Source organism: Pinus tabuliformis, chromosome 2_2 (genome assembly GCF_031772625.1).
Source record: "Pinus tabuliformis cultivar Carrire ecotype Pingquan chromosome 2_2, CPIR1, whole genome shotgun sequence".
NCBI classification, from domain to species: domain Eukaryota; kingdom Viridiplantae; phylum Streptophyta; class Pinopsida; order Pinales; family Pinaceae; genus Pinus; species Pinus tabuliformis.
Window position 1 is genome coordinate 934970137 of NC_142300.1, and position 18236 is coordinate 934988372.

General features: G+C 42.4%; 1 protein-coding gene across 1 annotated transcript; it reads left to right on the plus strand.

Moving 5' to 3' along the window:
- The first annotated feature begins 13445 nt into the window (after positions 1–13445).
- On the plus strand, positions 13446–14591 carry LOC149196224 (uncharacterized). Its single transcript, XM_089408233.1, has one exon. It carries the CDS (start codon positions 13446–13448, stop codon positions 14589–14591), a length of 1146 nt encoding a protein of 381 aa, XP_089264359.1.
- Positions 14592–18236: the final 3645 nt, after the last annotated feature.

An 18236-nucleotide genomic window follows, 5' to 3' on the forward strand; every position in this document is an offset into this window, starting at 1 on the left:
CGGGACATGTCCTCTTCCTATTCTTGTGTCTTGGGACATTGTTCAGCATATAATTTTACACCAATAGGAATAGGAACCTTCACCGGTTTATTATCCTTCATATTAAACCTCTCCAATATTGTCTCGACATACTTCCTCTAGTTTAACAAAAGCTTCCTCTTTGCCCGATATCTTTTAATTTCCATGCCCAAAATATAGTTTGCAGCACCAAGATCTTTCATGTCGAATTTAGAGGACAATTGGGTCTTCAAATCCTCGATAATTTCTTTGTCATTTCCAACCAACAACATATCATCCACATACAAGACCAGATAAATAACACGATCACTAATTAATTTAAAATACACACAGTGATCTACTTTGCTTCTAGTGAAGCCAAGTCCCCATATAAATGTATCAAATTTCTGATACCACATCCTTGGTGATTGTTTTAACCCATATAGAGACTTCTTTAACTTGCATACTAGTTCTTTCTTACCCTTCACCGCAAAGCCTTTGGGTTGCTTCATGTATATCTCCTCTTCCAGATCTCCGTGAAGAAATGTTTTATTCACATCCATCTGTTCTACCTCAAAATTAAAAGTCGCAGCAACAAATAAAATTAATCTAATAGAAGCTACCTTGGCAACGGGAGAAAAAATATCACCAAAATCAATTCTCGGCACCTGGGAATAACCTTTTGCTACCAACCAAGATTTGTATTTCTCCACCTTTCCTTATGCATTTGTCTTCTTCTTGAACACCGCTGCCAATGGGTTTCCTTCCATCCGACAACTCCACCAGATCCCATGCCTCATTTTTGTGCAAAGATGCCATTTCATCAACCATGGCCTCTTTCTAGAGTTTGTCATCCTCTGAATCTACTGCTTCCTTCACAGTTATGGGATCATCATCAGTAATAGATAAAGAAAAATTTGAACAGAAAGCAGATGGACTATACCTTTCTGGTTGCCTTCTTTCTCGAACTGATCTTCTCACACCCAGAGTTTGTGGCTCTTCATCTTTTGATTCCTCTTCTGCTATAGAGTCTGATTCTTCCTCCTTAAGCTCAAACTCTATCTTCTCAGATTCCTTTGATTGGACTTCATTTTTAATAACATATTTCACCTCTCTGAACACCACATCTCAGTTGTACACAACCTTCCTTGTTACTGGGTTCCAAAGCTTATAACCCTTTAAACCATCCTTATACCCAATAAAGATGCACTTTTCAGATTTACTATCCAACTTGGTTATTTTCTCCTTTGGAACATGTACATATGCATCACATCCAAATACCCTCAGATGTGAAAGAGAGGGTTTCTTACCAGTCCATACCTCTTGTGGAGTCTTATCCTCCAACACTGATGAAGGTGATCTGTTGACCACGTAACATGTTGTCTCCATTGCCTCTACCTAGAATTCTTGTCCTAACCTGGCACCACTGAGCATGCTTCTTGCCCTTTCCATCAACGTCTTGTTCATTCTTTATGCAACTCCATTTTGCTCAGGTGTGTATGGAGTAGTCTTCTGTCGCGCTATACCACGCTTCTTACAAAATTCTTCAAATTCCTTGCTGCAAAACTCTCCACCATTATTTGTCCTCAGCACCTTTATCTTCTTCTCTATCTGGTTTTCCACCAGAGCCTTAAATTCTTTAAACCTGTCAAAGACTTCAGATTTCTTCTTAAGGAAATATATCCATGTATTCCTTGAGAAGTCATCTATAAATTATACATAGCACATAGAATTACCCAGTGATGGAACCTTCACAGGTCCAAAAACATCACTGTGCACAAGCTCTAATACATGTTTTTCCCTTTTACCACCAAATGGGAAACTCACCCGATTCTGCTTCCCATATACACAATTTTCATAGAAATCAAAATCCAGAGCTCATACCTTCTACCATACCTTTACCATGAAGTCTTCGAAGGCTCTTCTCTCCAATATGTCCAAGCCTTTGATGCCACAGCGTGGTCTTCTCTCTAGAGACCACTAGATTTTCTGCTCCACTTTCAAGAACCACAGAACTATTGCACCCATCAACAACAGTGCTACCTTGCAACTTGTACAGAGTTCCAATCCGAACTCCCCGCATCAATACTAGTGCTCCCTGAACTATCTTGCAAGTATCCTTCTCGAACATTGTTTTGGCACCTGCATCATCCAGCTTGCTTACAGAAATCAGATTTCTGGCTAATGCAGGAATATGCAGAACACCCGGAAGTGCTCTAACCCTTCCACCTTGCAACTTCAACTTTACTTTTCCAAAACCAATGATTTTAGCCTTCCTGTCATCCCCCAAGAAGACATCAAAACCATCTCATATTCACAGAACCACTCTCTATGGGGAGTGAAGTGGAAGGATGCACCTGAGTCAATCAACCATGCCTCATCATCTACATGTGTACTTGAAGAAGCCAAGTACACATCCCCACCTTCATTTGAGGTGGTTTTCACCTCTGCGGAAGGAGCATCATCAGATCCCTTTCCTCTATCAGGAGCTTTAGATTTACAGTCCCTTTTGTAGTGCCCTTCCTTTTCGCATTTCCAGCAAACCACCTTTACAAGTTTTCCTGGAGATTTAGATCTCCCACTTGATGACTTATTTTTTTTCTGTTCTGGGACCGTCCTCATACAAACAAGGCATCACCATTCTAGCTCTCTATATTTTTCTATCTCATCTCCTCCATCAACAAGGATGAGACTATTTCATCAAATTGCAAGGTAGTTGCATTGCTACCTATTGCAATAACCATATTATCCCACGAACCTGGTAGAGAACACAACAACTGATGCATGTATCTTCATATGAAATTTTAATATCAATAGATAATAACTGGCTTACCACAGTATTAAATGCATTCAGATGCTCTGTCACCGAGTCTCCATCTTTCATCCTTGGGTTATACAGATTTTTCTGTAGGAACAGTTTATTCACCAAAGACTTAGATTGGTACAAAGTCCCTAACTTGTCCCACAAAGCCTTAGTCGTAGCTTCCCTGATACATTCAAAAATAGTAAATCTGAGACACACAATCATATTGTGCTCTTTGCCTTCTTATCCAACTTCTTTCATTCTTCATCGGACACTCCCGTTGGTTTAGTACCTGAATCTATCGTGATCCCCTGATCTTTATCCACCAATAGATCCTCCATATTGATTTTCCACAACTCAAAAATCTGACCATTAAATTTCTTGATCTCTATCTTTCCACTGCTCGCCAGCTTCTTTCACCACTAGAATCGATCCCGTAGATCTCCCACTAAATAGGGTCTACCATAGGCCCGAGCGAAACCCCTCAGTAATAAAGCCGTCCCCTTGAAACCAAAACAGCTCTGATACCAAATGTAGGTTTTAACCCCATATGATGGTGGTAAAACCCTAGGTTACTATGGAGACCTGGTCCTATAACCTCGCGGTGGATACTATGGCATTCTCTGGGGGTTAACCACGCAGGTCTGACTGCATTTACAGAACAAAAATTTAGTTTTACCTCGTGACCCATACTAGGCTATCTGTTGCAGTTGGGTTTCTGCCCATTTCTACAGTATTGTTACTCTCCCCTGGTATTACGGAGGTCAGTTTACTGTCGGTCAGCGATGGTAGAAGAGGACCTCATGGACTACGAGGAGGACCCGATGCCCGAACAAGAGATCTGGTCTCATCAAGCTGGACCCGACACTGGTCCCAGGCAGACAAAATCTCATCGGGCGACAGATGCACTACCGACGCTGCAACACACGCCCTCCACCAGAAAACGGCTCCCTCCTACTGTCAACATTGAAGACCTCCCCGGGTTGGAATGCCCTCCACTCTCACCGGCTACCTTAAACCTGCTCGGCACCAGTCTACAGGCCTCGCCCACTTTCAACTCTCCCCTGGCCCCGTTTTTGCATCCTTCCATGCCACTGAACGCACCTTCCTACTCATTCGCTTTGACTAGCCCTTCAAACCCCTCACACCCTGCTCAATCCTACGTGCATCCAGGCTCCTGCAGTGTTAACCCTAATTCACCAATTCGGTCTGGATGTTTTAGCTCGCCCATCCCAAACCCTAGACCTGCATTGTCTACCCCTCACCGCTCCTCGGAAGCATGCAGAAGTTTACTTAGGGAGCACCCTACAGGTCGGCGCACGGACAAGCCCAAAAAGGGCCAGTGCCTTAGAGCGGTGGACTCAGACATAAACCTGACCTTCAGTGAAGACATTCCTATGGGAGATGCATTGGACACGGCGAGGAAGGTTCTTGTTGGGCGAGTTCATGGCAGGAACTATTCGGTGGAGCACCTCTGTCAATGGACCATGGAAGTATGGGGCTCTTTGTTGAAGGAACTCCCTGTTATTAGGGTTTTGGCTAGAGGTTGGTTTGCCCTCCGTTTTCACAGGGAGGAGTACACAGACTGGATTCTATCCCGCTACTGGCATATTGAGTTAGCTCCTGTGCTACTCAAGAGATGGGATCCTCTATTCGATCCGGAGCGTGAACAGTTAGGAGCAGGACCTATTTGGGTCAGACTACCAGGTTTACCCATGCAGTTCTAGACCCCCTAGGTATTCAAACGTATCAACGACGCACTGGGGACTTACATTAAGCATGATCAGTCCTTTGAGAAAACTGGAATCATGACCATGGCAAGGATATTGATCCACCTTGATGCCAGGGAGGGACTTGAAGAGAAAATCACATTACACAGGTGACATTTCTCTCGTCGACAGCTCCTTGACTATGAAGGAGTCCCTTTCCATTGTAGGAGGTGCCACAAAGTGGGTCACCTGTACAAGGATTGTCTGCTACTTTCATCGCTGGCATCGGAGACCTCTCGCGGGGCAAAACATCATCTCTCGGAGGAGCAGAACATGTGTGAACAGCAACAAGGACCTGCACCACCAGAGGCTGTGGTTGGGGTGACACAGAAGGCAAAGAATCCATGAAAGACTCCTCCCTCTCCACCTTGTATGCGCTCCAAATCTGCTGCGGGATCGGCTCCCCATCCGAGTAATGAATCTATTCCCATAACCTCTATGTTTTTATCAGATGTTATGATTTCTTCATTGCATACACATGTTGTTATAGACATTTTTGGGCACTACAACCCCAAGCATGAAATTTCCATAAACCAAGGACTCCTAAGTCCCTAAAAGTGTTGTTCTAACCCCTAAAGGAACAAGGTCAACTGATTACAGCTTCTCCCAGAAGTTCTCCATGAAAAACTGCTCAGAATTGGTCAAAACAGGATCATTTCAGCTGCTCCACAGGCCAGGTGTGTTGCATCTCACCTAAATACACTGTGTGGGTGCGTTGCATTTCAAAAATCCCTTCTATGGGGTGCGATGGGCGAGAAATGACAAATGGCAGTGTCATTCCGTGAGGTGGAGAGGCAATAAAAGCTTCCAGAAACTTCTCTTGTGACACTTGCCTCTCTGAATTCGACCAAGGATGAGTAAGAGATCATCAATCTCCAAGTGGAAGCAAGAACTATCAGAGGGAAGACACTAATCAAATCATAAGCTGACTCATCTCCATTACAGATATCTATATATGGATCCCTCATCCCAGAGATCCAGAGGCTGGAATTTTGCATATTGTAAGGAATTGTTGTTGGTTTCTTGAGACAAACATCAGATTGTTGGGTGATCTAAGCTTTGTATGAGGTGAAGAGGGGCTTCCTTGCTGAGAGGTTGATGCTGGGTCAGAACAACTGGTTGTAACTCCTCTTGGCTCTTTCTTGTTTATCAATAAAAGCTATTCAGGTTTTCCTCCATACTCTTGTGTCATAGATGTTTGCTGCATTTGTATGGTCAATTTACATCTGATCCTAGGTTGTTTATGATTATAGATCCATGTCTTTGTATAGTGCTATGCTACGGTGATCTTACAGGTACTTTGTGAAGCTGGGCGTGCAAGGGAACAAGTAGCGAAAGACTATCAAGGAAGAGAGGAATCAAATCAGGAGATTAGCGCAAGACGGAGGTTGGTCTTTCTGTTCCTCTCTATCTATAATTCATAAAGGAAAAACGAAAGTAGATTTACTCTGTTTGTTTCTAAGGCAGTTGTCACACCTTAGTGGGATAGAGCATTTCTATATAGACACTTTTCCCTGTAACAAAATGGCGACTCCACTAGGGAAGAATTAGTTTGTTTGTTTATCATTCTTTGTTGTCTATTTCATAAACTTACAGGTAGCATTCGAACTGCATTTGCCATAGCAAATGCAAAGTAGATAAATGCTACTTCAATCCATCTATTGGATCTGTTTATGATTTAAACAACTGATTCAAAAACTCTCTGATTTCCCTTGTGATAGCTCTTAGATCCTCCTTAGATCTACCCCTGATTGTTGAGTTACTGATTACCTTTTGCTTGGCCAAAACCCACGAACTGAACTGCAAACTGTGACCCGGAACCCAAACAGAGTCTCGTTTCTAGCCCAGCCCAGGTACTTTTCAGAGAATCTGAACTTCAGCGCACTTCCCAAGTGGAGAAGGTGCGCTGCATTTCAAATTCCCTGTGTTACAGGTGCGCTGATCAGACTAGGCTTTGTGCAGTGTTGGTTTCTGTGATTCATTCTTTCCAGTTCTATTCCTGAATTTTGCTGCCTGTGATTAGTATATGTCTGTTTGAAACCCCTTTTCCTTGCTTTTATTCCGCCTCCTTTGTACAAAAGAACTGTAAATGTTTTTGTGTGTTTGTTGAGTCATTTTCAGTTCTCCTTTGCAAAAGTAGCATAATCGTACTATCGTCCTTTGATTTGAAACTGTCGCAAGTGTCGATTTCGATCATAGGAAAGAGTTTGATTGATGTTGATGGTCGATTATCCTGTTACTATTGTTTTTGGTCTGAATTTGTAATTTTTCTAGTGTCGAAAACAAGTATTCATTTCAAAATCGTGAGGTGTTGTGATCGTCTCCATTTTTTTATTTCGAAAAGAAACTTGTTGATATTTGTCGCTTGAAAAGAAATTCAGATTTGTGCATCAACTTTCTTCTTATCATTCATATACTAAGAAAGTCGAAAACAAACACATGCATGTGCATTTGCATCTAGACAGTCTGATTGGTTTGATTTAGAAAAGTGCATTTAGAGTGTGCTCTTTGCTCTTTGTGAAAAGATTATGTCTTTCTTTCCTTAGTAGCTAAGATTTTCATTGCACAAAGAAGATAAAAAGTTTGTTTATCATCTTAGATTGCATTTTAGGAATTACATCTACATCTCGCGGTGAACCTGAAAGGAAAACTTCATAAACAAGATCAACTATAAAATAAATTCAATGAATCTAACAACGCTTTGGAACTTAACGCACAACATTTAGAAGTCTAGGCTAGAGACATATTCCGGCGTTGTAAAGCCTGGTATCTGTTGTTCTAACTGATGGTTGGGTGATTCCTCCACTTTGAGACGATAAGTGCCAGTACAGACTTGTGCTCCCACGTACCGTCGAGTATATTTTGGGAGACCCCAACAGGCTTAATCCTTTATCCATAGGAAGTCATGTCTGCCGCCCTATCGATCTCAATGCACTGAACAAAACATTCAAGAAGATTGACCTAGATTTCCAGAGCAGTCCCTTTCGTTCCTTTTCAGAATCTTTAACAGAAAAGGTCCATCTGAGCACTTGTCACTTCAGGCTCATTAAAAATCGAAGGAGACTAGAGTCATCTTTTGTTTTTTCTCGACTCTTAAAAATTGAAAAAACAAGTTGTGTCAAAGCGTCTAAAATTTATTTTAAACGGAATATTCATTACCCTTTCCTACGTTGATTTTCGGTTGAGAAAATGGAATCCACCAACCAAGGAATTCCCCTTGGAGGAAATCCTAGTCCCTTCTCCTCTTGGGGAGATGTTGGTACACCCCATATGGCCACATTGTTGCTTCCAGGACTGACAATTAGCTTGCCTGTATGGCTCTTCTCAACCTCTGTCGTTCAGAACACCCCAATTCCTGAACAATCGAATCAGCAACTAGACGAGTCCAGAGTTACCCACCAACCTTCTACTTCCTCTAATTCTTCCTCTCCTCCTTCCTCTTCGCTTGATGGGGCTGGTAAAGCCAAAAGTCAAGTACCCGAGAAGAAGAAGGAAAAGAAGAAGAAGGAGAAGAAGAAGAAGGAGCCAAAAGCGAATGGGGGCAAACGAGCGTCGTCTAGCGAAAATCCACACACTGCACCGACAAGGCCTAAATCGCCATGTGTCATTTGCAAAGGAGACCACTATCATAGAGATTGTCCTTGCATCCCTTGGATCTTAAGGGACTGGTCTCCTCGTTTGCACAACCCGGTGTCGTCAACCTCTGATGATCATGTTGAAAACACACCGTCAACTAGTGAAAGTGAAGCCCCAGGACAAAAAGGAAAACATAGATTTCCTTGTAAACTGTGCGAAGGCGATCATGCCGTCCACCATTATCCCTTCTTAGATGAAGCTAAAATAGTTTTGGACAATCGTCCGATTTTACCGTTACGACTTCCTCTTGGATATAAAAAACTCTTGCCGAGTCCGTCGCTAGTTGAAAATCTGGCTGGCCCGCTCAGGTGGTCGGCTGAAGCATCTATCATTGAAGATAAACCATCTGAACCCATACCAGACGAAAGTCAAAAGGTCGAGGTGGCAGTTGACCCGGTCTTGCCTTCATAGGTTCCATCTTCAGATGATACTGTCACCGAAGAGAACAAGGATGACACCGTCCAAATTCTTTTCATAATCATAGACTCCAACGAACATGGGGGAATTTACCCATTCCTTTACCGCAGGAAGGAAGTTCGTCAAAGTCGTACCCGGTCGTCTATTCGGTCCCACCTCCAAGCAACCTAGTTGTCTCCTTCGACTGGAATCAACTAGGAAAACCCCGTTTACCAACTAGTGTACCATTCCGAATTATTGTTCAAATATATATAATGGTTATGGTTGGTACCATCATAGATGAAGGGGCTTCTATGAGTATCCTTTCCTCAATTTCTTGGAAAGCGCTTGGTTCACCATCGCTTTTGCCTGAAATGAGAAATCTAACAGGATTTGATAAAGGAATCAGTCGACCATTAGGGATCCTTCCCAATGTGCCCATAACATTGAGAGGAAAAATTGTTCACATGAACGTAATGGTAGTTCAAGGACCCCTGGATTATAATCTACTCCTTGGACGAGACTATATTTATTGTATGGGAGCGATTGTCTCCTCACTCTTTAGAGTAATGTGTTTTCCGCAAGAAGGAAGAGTGGTCAAGCTCGTAGACCAGCTTTCATTCCCCGGTTCACGCATAGCAAATAGTCATATACCATCCCTAAATGGTCTTTTCACGAAAGAAATGTCTCAATCTCCAGTCCGCCCGCCTGATGAGCGCGAGTGATTCGGGGGACATGACTGAAACCCAGGGGGCATGCACCCTAGTCTGCTTCGGCAGGAAAACTTCGGGTATAGGGTAGGTTTCTGCGAGAGAATATGACTAGTCTGTACTCCCGTCTGTGATTGGAAGAGGGGGTTATTCTGGAACAAGATTCTCTTGTCAAAGTTACGTGAGTGAAGTAGCCTCCTTCACTCACCTTTGTTTATTTCGGTAGACATCGCCGCAGAAGTGTTTTGTTTGCGCTGTGAATAGAACAATCTTTGGGTGACCTGTAAGAGGTAGGCCTCTCTCGGTAAAGCAAATGTTTTAACGGAAAGAAGAAGGGGTAACCTTGAAATTCTGTTTTATACCTAGGGGCATGCAAGCCTTTTGGCGTGCAAGCGAAGAGCGACTATTTATTTTTTAAATTTGTAGGTCCTCTAACCCTTTAAACTCGTAGGATTGGTCGTTTCCTAACTTGCATAAAGAAAGGATGTGAGGCAAAACTCTAAAAATTGTCGTTTTTATATGGGACATTCTTATTATACGACTGGATTAATCGAGCAGTGTTACCGCAAGGTTCAAGCTCGTTAAAAAATAAACCTGCATCGAGCAGTTTTAGCACATAGTTCAAGCTCTTTAAAAAATAAACATAATCCATGAGCAAATGTTTCCCCCCCGTGTTTAAGCTCATTAAAAAATGAACTATTCCCCGGTAAATAACCATCGTGAATGTAGTACTTCAGCCATTAAAGCCTTGGTCGTGTTTGCACCATCACCTCCACTTTTGCATTGGCCGATCATTCACCTCCATTTGATTGTTTACCCATTTTGAGGAACAGCTGCGAAGAGTGATCTCACTAGCCATCCTTATAACATCGCCGTGATTGGAAAATTCCAAACCTTACCTGGAATCAGTTGCTACCCATTTTATCACTCGTTCCTCAAATGACGAGTCTCCTTTAAGCTCTTTTCAACTGACTCGTAAAATATGAAAAGATTGTCGAGCCATTGGCCTCTCCAGCTCGTTAAAGGGACCGGAAGTGCTATCCCTCCTCTAAATTTTAATCTTTTTGGACCTGGGGGATTATTACACAAAAAGATCGAGCGCTTGTTTTGTTCGGCTCGTTAAAACTATCGAAAATTCATCCCTTCTGTATTGTTTTATACTTTTTCAGACTTAAGGGATTAGATGATGAAAAAGGAATTTTGGAGGTTATCTTTACGTTCCTTTTCAGACTCTCTAAAATTGAAAAGGACTGAGTTATCTTTGTCGTTAAACTCGTTAAAATTTTAATAGCGACAAACTTGTCTATAGACGAGAACGAGTTTCACTATCGCTAGGCTCGTTAAAACATAGCGATGGGTTTACCCGAAGGGAAAATTATGGAACAAGCATATGTTATCCTCCTCAAGCTTGACAAAAATAAAGAGGTACTGGTCAGCAATGACTGGGAAAAAATTGGGAAGAAAACTTGAAGAAACTTTGTTGGTAGCAAGTCGCTCTTGAACATGACACTTTCACTCCGCATCCAAGTCGGGTTAGGTTTTTTCATTCACCGGTCACATCACCATGGTCCCATCATACCATCCAAATTTGGGGTTAATGCTACCAATCCATCACGTCAGTGTCGCTGATATGTTCAAGAGAAGTCATTCAGAGAATTCACCTATGTCTCACCCACTACCATACATTTATACTCCATTCTTTCATGACCGCCACCCTGAACCTTATATCACCAGATCGTTCTCACCTCCATTAAAATCATTTGCTCCATTCCGTGTCATTGAAGTGGGATTCATTAAGGCCCTCCTGTGACGGATCGCTTCTTGTCGACGTCAGCTCATTATCCAAGAAGTCGATCTAGGAACACCCCATTCAGTACTTTGAAGCTTGCATGCCTCAATGGCAAGTTTCTCACTTCCGGCGACAGGTTTACATCAATGGCCTTCGACCGAAAGATTTTGCGTGGTGTTCGACGCCAAGTCCTTTATTCACACCACGTGAATTGTACTGCAATACCTTGAGGGTCATTATCATTATCGGTGATTCCTCTCGCGCTTGTTAACAGCTTACATCATTGGCTGGTAATCAGGCGATGTCTTTCCATGTTCGACTCCAAAACATCTTTCACATGGATCGACTTGTACTTCGAGTGAAGATCGAACGAGATTGAAGACCTTGGATCTAGTTTCATCCATCCGGGCTGCGATATATATTCAGGGAAATAAAGACATCAAATGTACATCATTGCTGCACAGATAATCACCCAATCAAAGGGATGATGGCTCTTTCAAAATCATCAGTCTACACTCAGACGATTGTTTGTCCTATGTACATGAAAATGAATTTATAAAGCTGAGCATGGGAATGCCCGCCTCAGCTAGATCATGAAAATATTATGAAGATAATGTATTGTATTGTATCTTATTACAGGTCTCCTCCTAGCTTGAAAGAACTTCGGATCCTCATAATAAAGCATTTCACCCGACATCAAAAGATTAACGACCTCATGCTTTAGGGGGCAATTGTTATAGACATTTTTGGGCACTACAACCCCAAGCATGAAATGTCCATAAACCAAGGGCTCCTAAGTCCCTAAAAGTGTTGTTCTAACCCCTAAAGGAACAAGGTCAACTGATTACAGCTTCTACCAGAAGTTCTCCATGAAAAACTGCTCAGAATTGGTCAAAACAGGATCATTTCAGCTGCTCCACTGGCCAGGTGCGTTGCATCTCACCTAAATACACTGTGTGGGTGCGTTTCATTTCAAAAATCCCTTCTATGGGGTGCGATGGGCGAGAAATGACAAATGGCAGTGTCATTCCGCGAGGTGGAGAGGCAATGGAAGCTTCCAAAAACTTCTCCTGTGACACTTGCCTCTCTGAATTCGACCAAGGATGAGTAAGAGATCATCAATCTCCAAGTGGAAGCAAGAACTATCAGAGGGAAGACACTAATCAAATCATAAGCTGACTCATCTCCATTACAGATATCTATATATGGATCCCTCATCCCAGAGATCCAGAGGCTGGAATTTTGCATATTGTAAGGAATTGATGTTGGTTTCTTGAGACAAACATCAGATTGTTGGGTGATCTAAGCTTTGTATGAGGTGAAGAGGGGCTTCCTTGCTGAGAGGTTGATGCTGAGTCAGAACAACTGGTTGTTACTCCTCTTGGCTCTTTCTTGTTTATCAATAAAAGCTATTCAAGTTTTCCTCCATACTCTTGTGTCATAGATTTTTGTTGCATTTGTATGGTCAATTTACATCTGATCCTAGGTTGTTTATGATTATAGACCCATGTCTTTGTATAGTGCTATGCTACGGTGATCTTATAGGTACTTTGTGAAGCTGGGCATGCAAGGGAACAAGTAGCGAAAGACTATCAAGGAAGAGAGAAATCAAATCAGGAGATTAGCGCAAGACAGAGGTTGGTCTTTCTGTTCCTCCCTATCTATAATTCATAAAGGAAAAATGAAAGTAGCTTTACTCTGTTTGTTTCTAAGGCAGTTGTCACACCTTAGTGGGATAGAGCAGTTCTATATAGACACTTTTCCCTGTAACACATGTGACCCCCCATACCACCTCCCACTACCCTATCTCCACCATCTCTTGCACCATTATCCCCCCTCCCCCCACTTTCTCTACTACACCTACATCACTCCAGGGTAATTCTACCCTCCCCCCATATACCTCCTCCCCTTCTGGGACGGGGTCACATCCCTACAACCTCAGATCCAGATCTCGGCACACTCCACCTCAACTTGGATTGGGCTCTCCCCCAGAAAGACTAACACAAAGCCCACTAGAGGGCACCCATCCAAGATCAAAACAGCCATCAGAACAGCGGTGGCTGATGTCGCGCGGGGTAGACAATCCACCATTGAAAGGGCACTTAGAGCATCTGAGCCCTCTATCCCTGTTCCCCCATGATCTGGCTCTCCTACAACTGCAGGGGACTAGCCAACCCCAATAAGAGATTGGCTCTGAAACGTCTATTACCCTACTCCAACTATGACTTCCTACTTCTACAAGAAACTCTTGGCTCATCTAATATCATATCAAAACCCTTCTCTCCATCCTCTCGGGCTGGTATTTCCAAGGATTGGATGCGATTAGCAGATCGGGGGGTTTCACCATGGGAATAAACCCTAGAACAGTCAAGCATATTTCATCCTGGGGTGGTTTAGGTTTCATTGGCATGGATATTTTTGCGAGTGAACTGGGGATCCAGTTAAAGGTGATTAACATATATGCTCCTAACCAGAACAGACTTGAGTTTTGGCACTCCATGTTAGACCACCCTCTTGTCACGGGTTCCACCATCATCGGAGGAGATTTAAATTTTTCATTGGGGATGGAGGAATCATGGGGCCATCACTCTCAGATTGACCCTATTTCGGACCAGATGAGCACTTTACTGGATACCTATAAACTCATTGATGTACCCATGAACAAGAAAATGCCCACTTGGCATAATAGGAGGACTGGAGAGGCTGCCCTCGGTCGGAGACTAGATCGCTTTCTGATACATGAAGACCTCCTCCATTCCCTTACACTTTACAGGCAATGGGTTGGCACCGGGGGACTATCTGATCACTCCCCCATATATCTACAAATCTCTGGCCCTTCAAAAAAGCCTCGTGCCCCCTTTAAATTATTTTCTAGATACCTAAAAGATCCTGAATACATCAAACTGGTATCAGATTATTGGAAGGCACAACCCCCTCTCAGGGAGCAGAGAGTGGCTGCAGATTTTTGTGGTCACCTAAACAAACTCAGGACTCTCACAGAGGAATGGTCAAAAAAGAAAAAAATGAGAGATGAACAGACCCTGAAGGACATTGAAGTGCAGATTTCCCAACTCACGGATGAAAAGGGGCTTGGTTACCTATCAAATGATACAAAGCTCCATCTGGTGAATCTGGAAACTCAGAAGGCAAAGATCCTACTTGAAAAGGAAGAACTGTGGAGGCTAAGAAGCAGAGCTATATGGCTCCATGCTGGTGATGGAAACACAAAGTTTTTTCACAATTTCGCCAATGGTAGGAAGGCCTCTAACACTATTTGGCAGCTGCCTTGTGAACAAGATGGATGGGCCTCCACCCACCCTCAATTAGCCAGGCTGGGGAATTCTCATTTCAAAAATCAGTTCACAGCCCCGGCAGCCATCACCCTCCTGGATATCATCAATCTAGCCGACACTTCCCGAGTTTTGTTAATTCGGATGAAGCCGAAGACCTACTACAACCTGTCACTATGGGGGAATTGGAGGGTACCCTAAAATGGTTCAAGAAGGATAAAAGTCCTGGTCCGGATGGCTGGCCAGTTGAATTCTACATTGCATTTCTTGATCTTTTGGGACAGGACCTATTGGCGGTCATTGAAGAAAGTAGGACTACTGGGCACATCCATCCTCCCTAAATTTCACCTACTTGGCTCTGATCCCTAAATCTGACTCACCAGCCTCTTTCAATGAATTCCGACCTATCTCTCTTTGCAATTGCCTGTACAAAATTATTTCCAAAATCATAGCCAACCGTATCAAGCCCATCTTATCCAACCACATCTCCCAGGAGCAATTTGCTTTCCTCCACCATAGACATATCCAGGATGCTATTGGCTCTGCCCAAGAAGCCCTACACTCCATTAAGCTCAAGAAGCTCAAGGGACTGACCCTCAAAATTGATCTATCAAAAGCATTCGACAAAGTCAGCTGGTTATACATTAGAATGATCATCACTCATTTGGGTTTTCCTCTGGCTCTCACCAACTGGATTATGGGTTGCATCTCCACTGTATCTTTTGCCATACTCATCAATGGGTCAACCACTCCCTCCTTTCATATTGACAGAGGCATAAGGCAAGGATGCCCTCTATCTCCGTTACTCTTCCTCTTAGTCATGGAAGGATTGAGCCGGTTGATTGACTCTGAAAAAAGAAGGGGGGGTCTCAGAGGACTAAAAATTATGGATCACTTCAATCTGACTCATCTCCTCTTTGTGGATGACATTTTAATTTTCTTGAGTGGTAGTGTTCTGGACACCACATCCATGAATGAGATTCTAAATCTCTTCTGCAGAGCAATGGGAATGGAAATCAATCAGGATAAATCCACCATCTCATTATCCAATTGTACTCAGTAGGAATTACAACTCTCTCTACAAAAATTTCCATTTCAAGTTACTGAATTGAAGGAGGGGCTTAAGTATCTTGGTTTCAGGCTTAAACCTGATGGTTACAAAATTGTTGACTGGACCTGGCTCATCACTAAAGTGGAGAAAAGAATAAATTGTTGGTGTCATAGGTTCCTATCTAGGGCTGGAAGATTAATTCTTATCAAATCAGTCCTGGAAGTTGTTTGGTCAATTTAGTGTGATCTAAATTGCTATTTATAATGTCAACCCGGGGTTCGTAAACTGACGAAGTGAAGTGTACTATATGTACTAGATAACCATTTCCTTAGTCTTTTGTCGTTTTTAGTTTTTTTAAGTTTGTTTTTGGTTTTATCTTTCCCTAATGTGAGATGATGAAAAGGTGATAAAGCAAGTGAAATATGGATGATTATGGTGATCTCTAAACTTAAAAGAAAGCAAGCTTTAAAATGACTGAAATGAAATCAATTCTTAAAAAGAAATAAAGACATCAAACAATGAACTAATGACATCGGCCCAGTATCTTTGTTGCTGAATGAAAATGAAAGTGAAATCTACACTAAATTCAATTAAAAGCAAGAACAACTAACCCACACTATTTCAACTTTTCAACTCAATCTTCCTTATGAAAAGATATCATGAAATGTTCAGCAATGTGAAATCTAAAAGAAGTTAAACTGCAGAAAAGAAACTAATCACACTACTTTAACTTTCTTGACCTTTTGCCTTTCAGCTTAATTTACCCTGTGAGAAACTGTCATAAACAAGTCAAGCAATGTGAGATTTAAAGCAAACTAAATCAAGCTATATTTAGTGATATTCTGGTTCCTAATACAGTTATTTGATTATAGAAAGGAATCATTAACAGATGCATAGCATGATATCTAAGAACAGAAAATAAATGTGCTATTCAAGGAAATGACAGTACTTGAAATCAAACTTCAAAAAAAACAAAAGTCAGCGACAAAGACAAGATGATCTCGTATGCCAATAGTGATAAAAAGAAAAGGTGAAAAACTGCCCCGGGCTACCTAAAAACCTACAAAAACACTGATCAGTTGTAACCATGAAAGAGCAGCAATGTAAATGTAAATCAACAGAAATCAAAGCTTTGTTATGTACAGCTAATATACATGATGAAATAAAACGCAGAATTTAAAGGACATCTGTACAGCTAATATACATGAACAAAAATAAAGCAATGCAAAAGTTAAAGACAACTGTACAAGGTCTCAGTAAGCAGGGGCCCTCTGCCACTTTAACCAATTCAACGAACAGCTACACGCAGAGGTTTAAACCAGTCTTCTCATATATTAAACAGCAACATAAAAAGTGCAGTGGGGAAATACAACAGTCTTCAAATTACATTAACAACGACTAACTTTTCAGCGTTCATGAACGCGTTATTTATAAGGAAAGAGAGCTAAATAGTTTAACTAAATCTGCGCTATTAACCACGCTGCCATAGACACGTGAATCTTCCTCAGCCCGGATCTTGGTAACTGTCATCGTGTTTATTAAATCTGAGAGGTATGGTTGTTGGATTTGTGCTGCCAGGATGTCGTCGTGGCTAAGGATTGTGCCACGTAGCTTCACGTGCTCAAAAAAGAGCTACGCAGAGCCGTGCCACCGCTGGACACTTCTGTTGACCATCCTTTGCCCCCTTGTTTGACCGCGGGCTTTCATGGCTGTGCTGGCTGATCTGGAGGGACACGATCCATGTTCTTGACTCCTGGAACTTGCCCATGTGGCTCATCCCTTCAGAGGACACTTGTAGCATGGTGTTTGACAAAACGGCTGGGGAATCCTGTGCTGGCTGCAAAATCCTGGGTCAGCTGCGGAAACCTATATCGGCTGCGGAAACTGAACAAAATTATAAACCAAACAACAGTCATCAGCGTAGTTAGAAAATCATGTCAAAAGCTCCTTTTTAAACTAAAATACAATGATTTAATCAGCTAGGTGGATGAAATGAGTGGAAGAAGAAGGCTGAGAGGGTGTGTAGGAGAGTGCAGGTTCGAGGCTCAACAGAAGCCACCCCTGTATTTTGATGTCACTGGCCTGGATCCCAAGAGGGATACTCCACAGAATTGAACAAGCCTGCTGTCAATTTCTTTGGAAGGGAAGAAAGGAAGGAAAACCATTTTCCTGGGTCAAATGGATCTAAATAGCCACCCCAAAAAAATGGGGAGGTTGGGGACTCAAACAACTTCCTGCTTTTGCACAAGCCTTAGCTGCAAAACAGGGCTGGCTATTACTAAAGCAAAAAAGCCTCTGGTCGGAGGTTATCATCCACAAATACATCTGGCCTTCAACTATCATTGACTGGATTAGAAGACCATCCTGGAACAGAAAGGGCATCTCGGTGATCTGGAGAGCCATCCTAAATACTCTCCCCATTATCAAGGATGGACTATTATGGAAAATTGGAAATGGAGCCTCTGTTCGTATTGGGATTGATCCCTGGACCGGAAGTGGGAACTCTCACCATCTTCCACTTGGGCTGATAAATCACTTAAACAATAGAGGCATAAAGTATATAGAATAGCTCGGGGATCAACAGAACACCACTTTTCTCACTCAAGCATGGTTGTCTAGTCAAAACTGGAACATTCCCAATGAATGGAACAGGACTTGGCAAAACTACATACAGGCACTCATAGAATCACATGTCAGACTAAAAAATGAGGAAGATGAACTCATTTGGGCTCACTCCAAAATAGGCCACTATTCTTCCAAGCAGGGCTATGATATTATAATTGTTGAGTCCAAAC

What these genes read in the sequence shown, in the direction of transcription:
- LOC149196224 (XM_089408233.1), top strand. Translation starts at nt 13,446, where the DNA reads ATGGGAATAAACCCTAGAACAGTCAAGCATATTTCATCCTGGGGTGGT.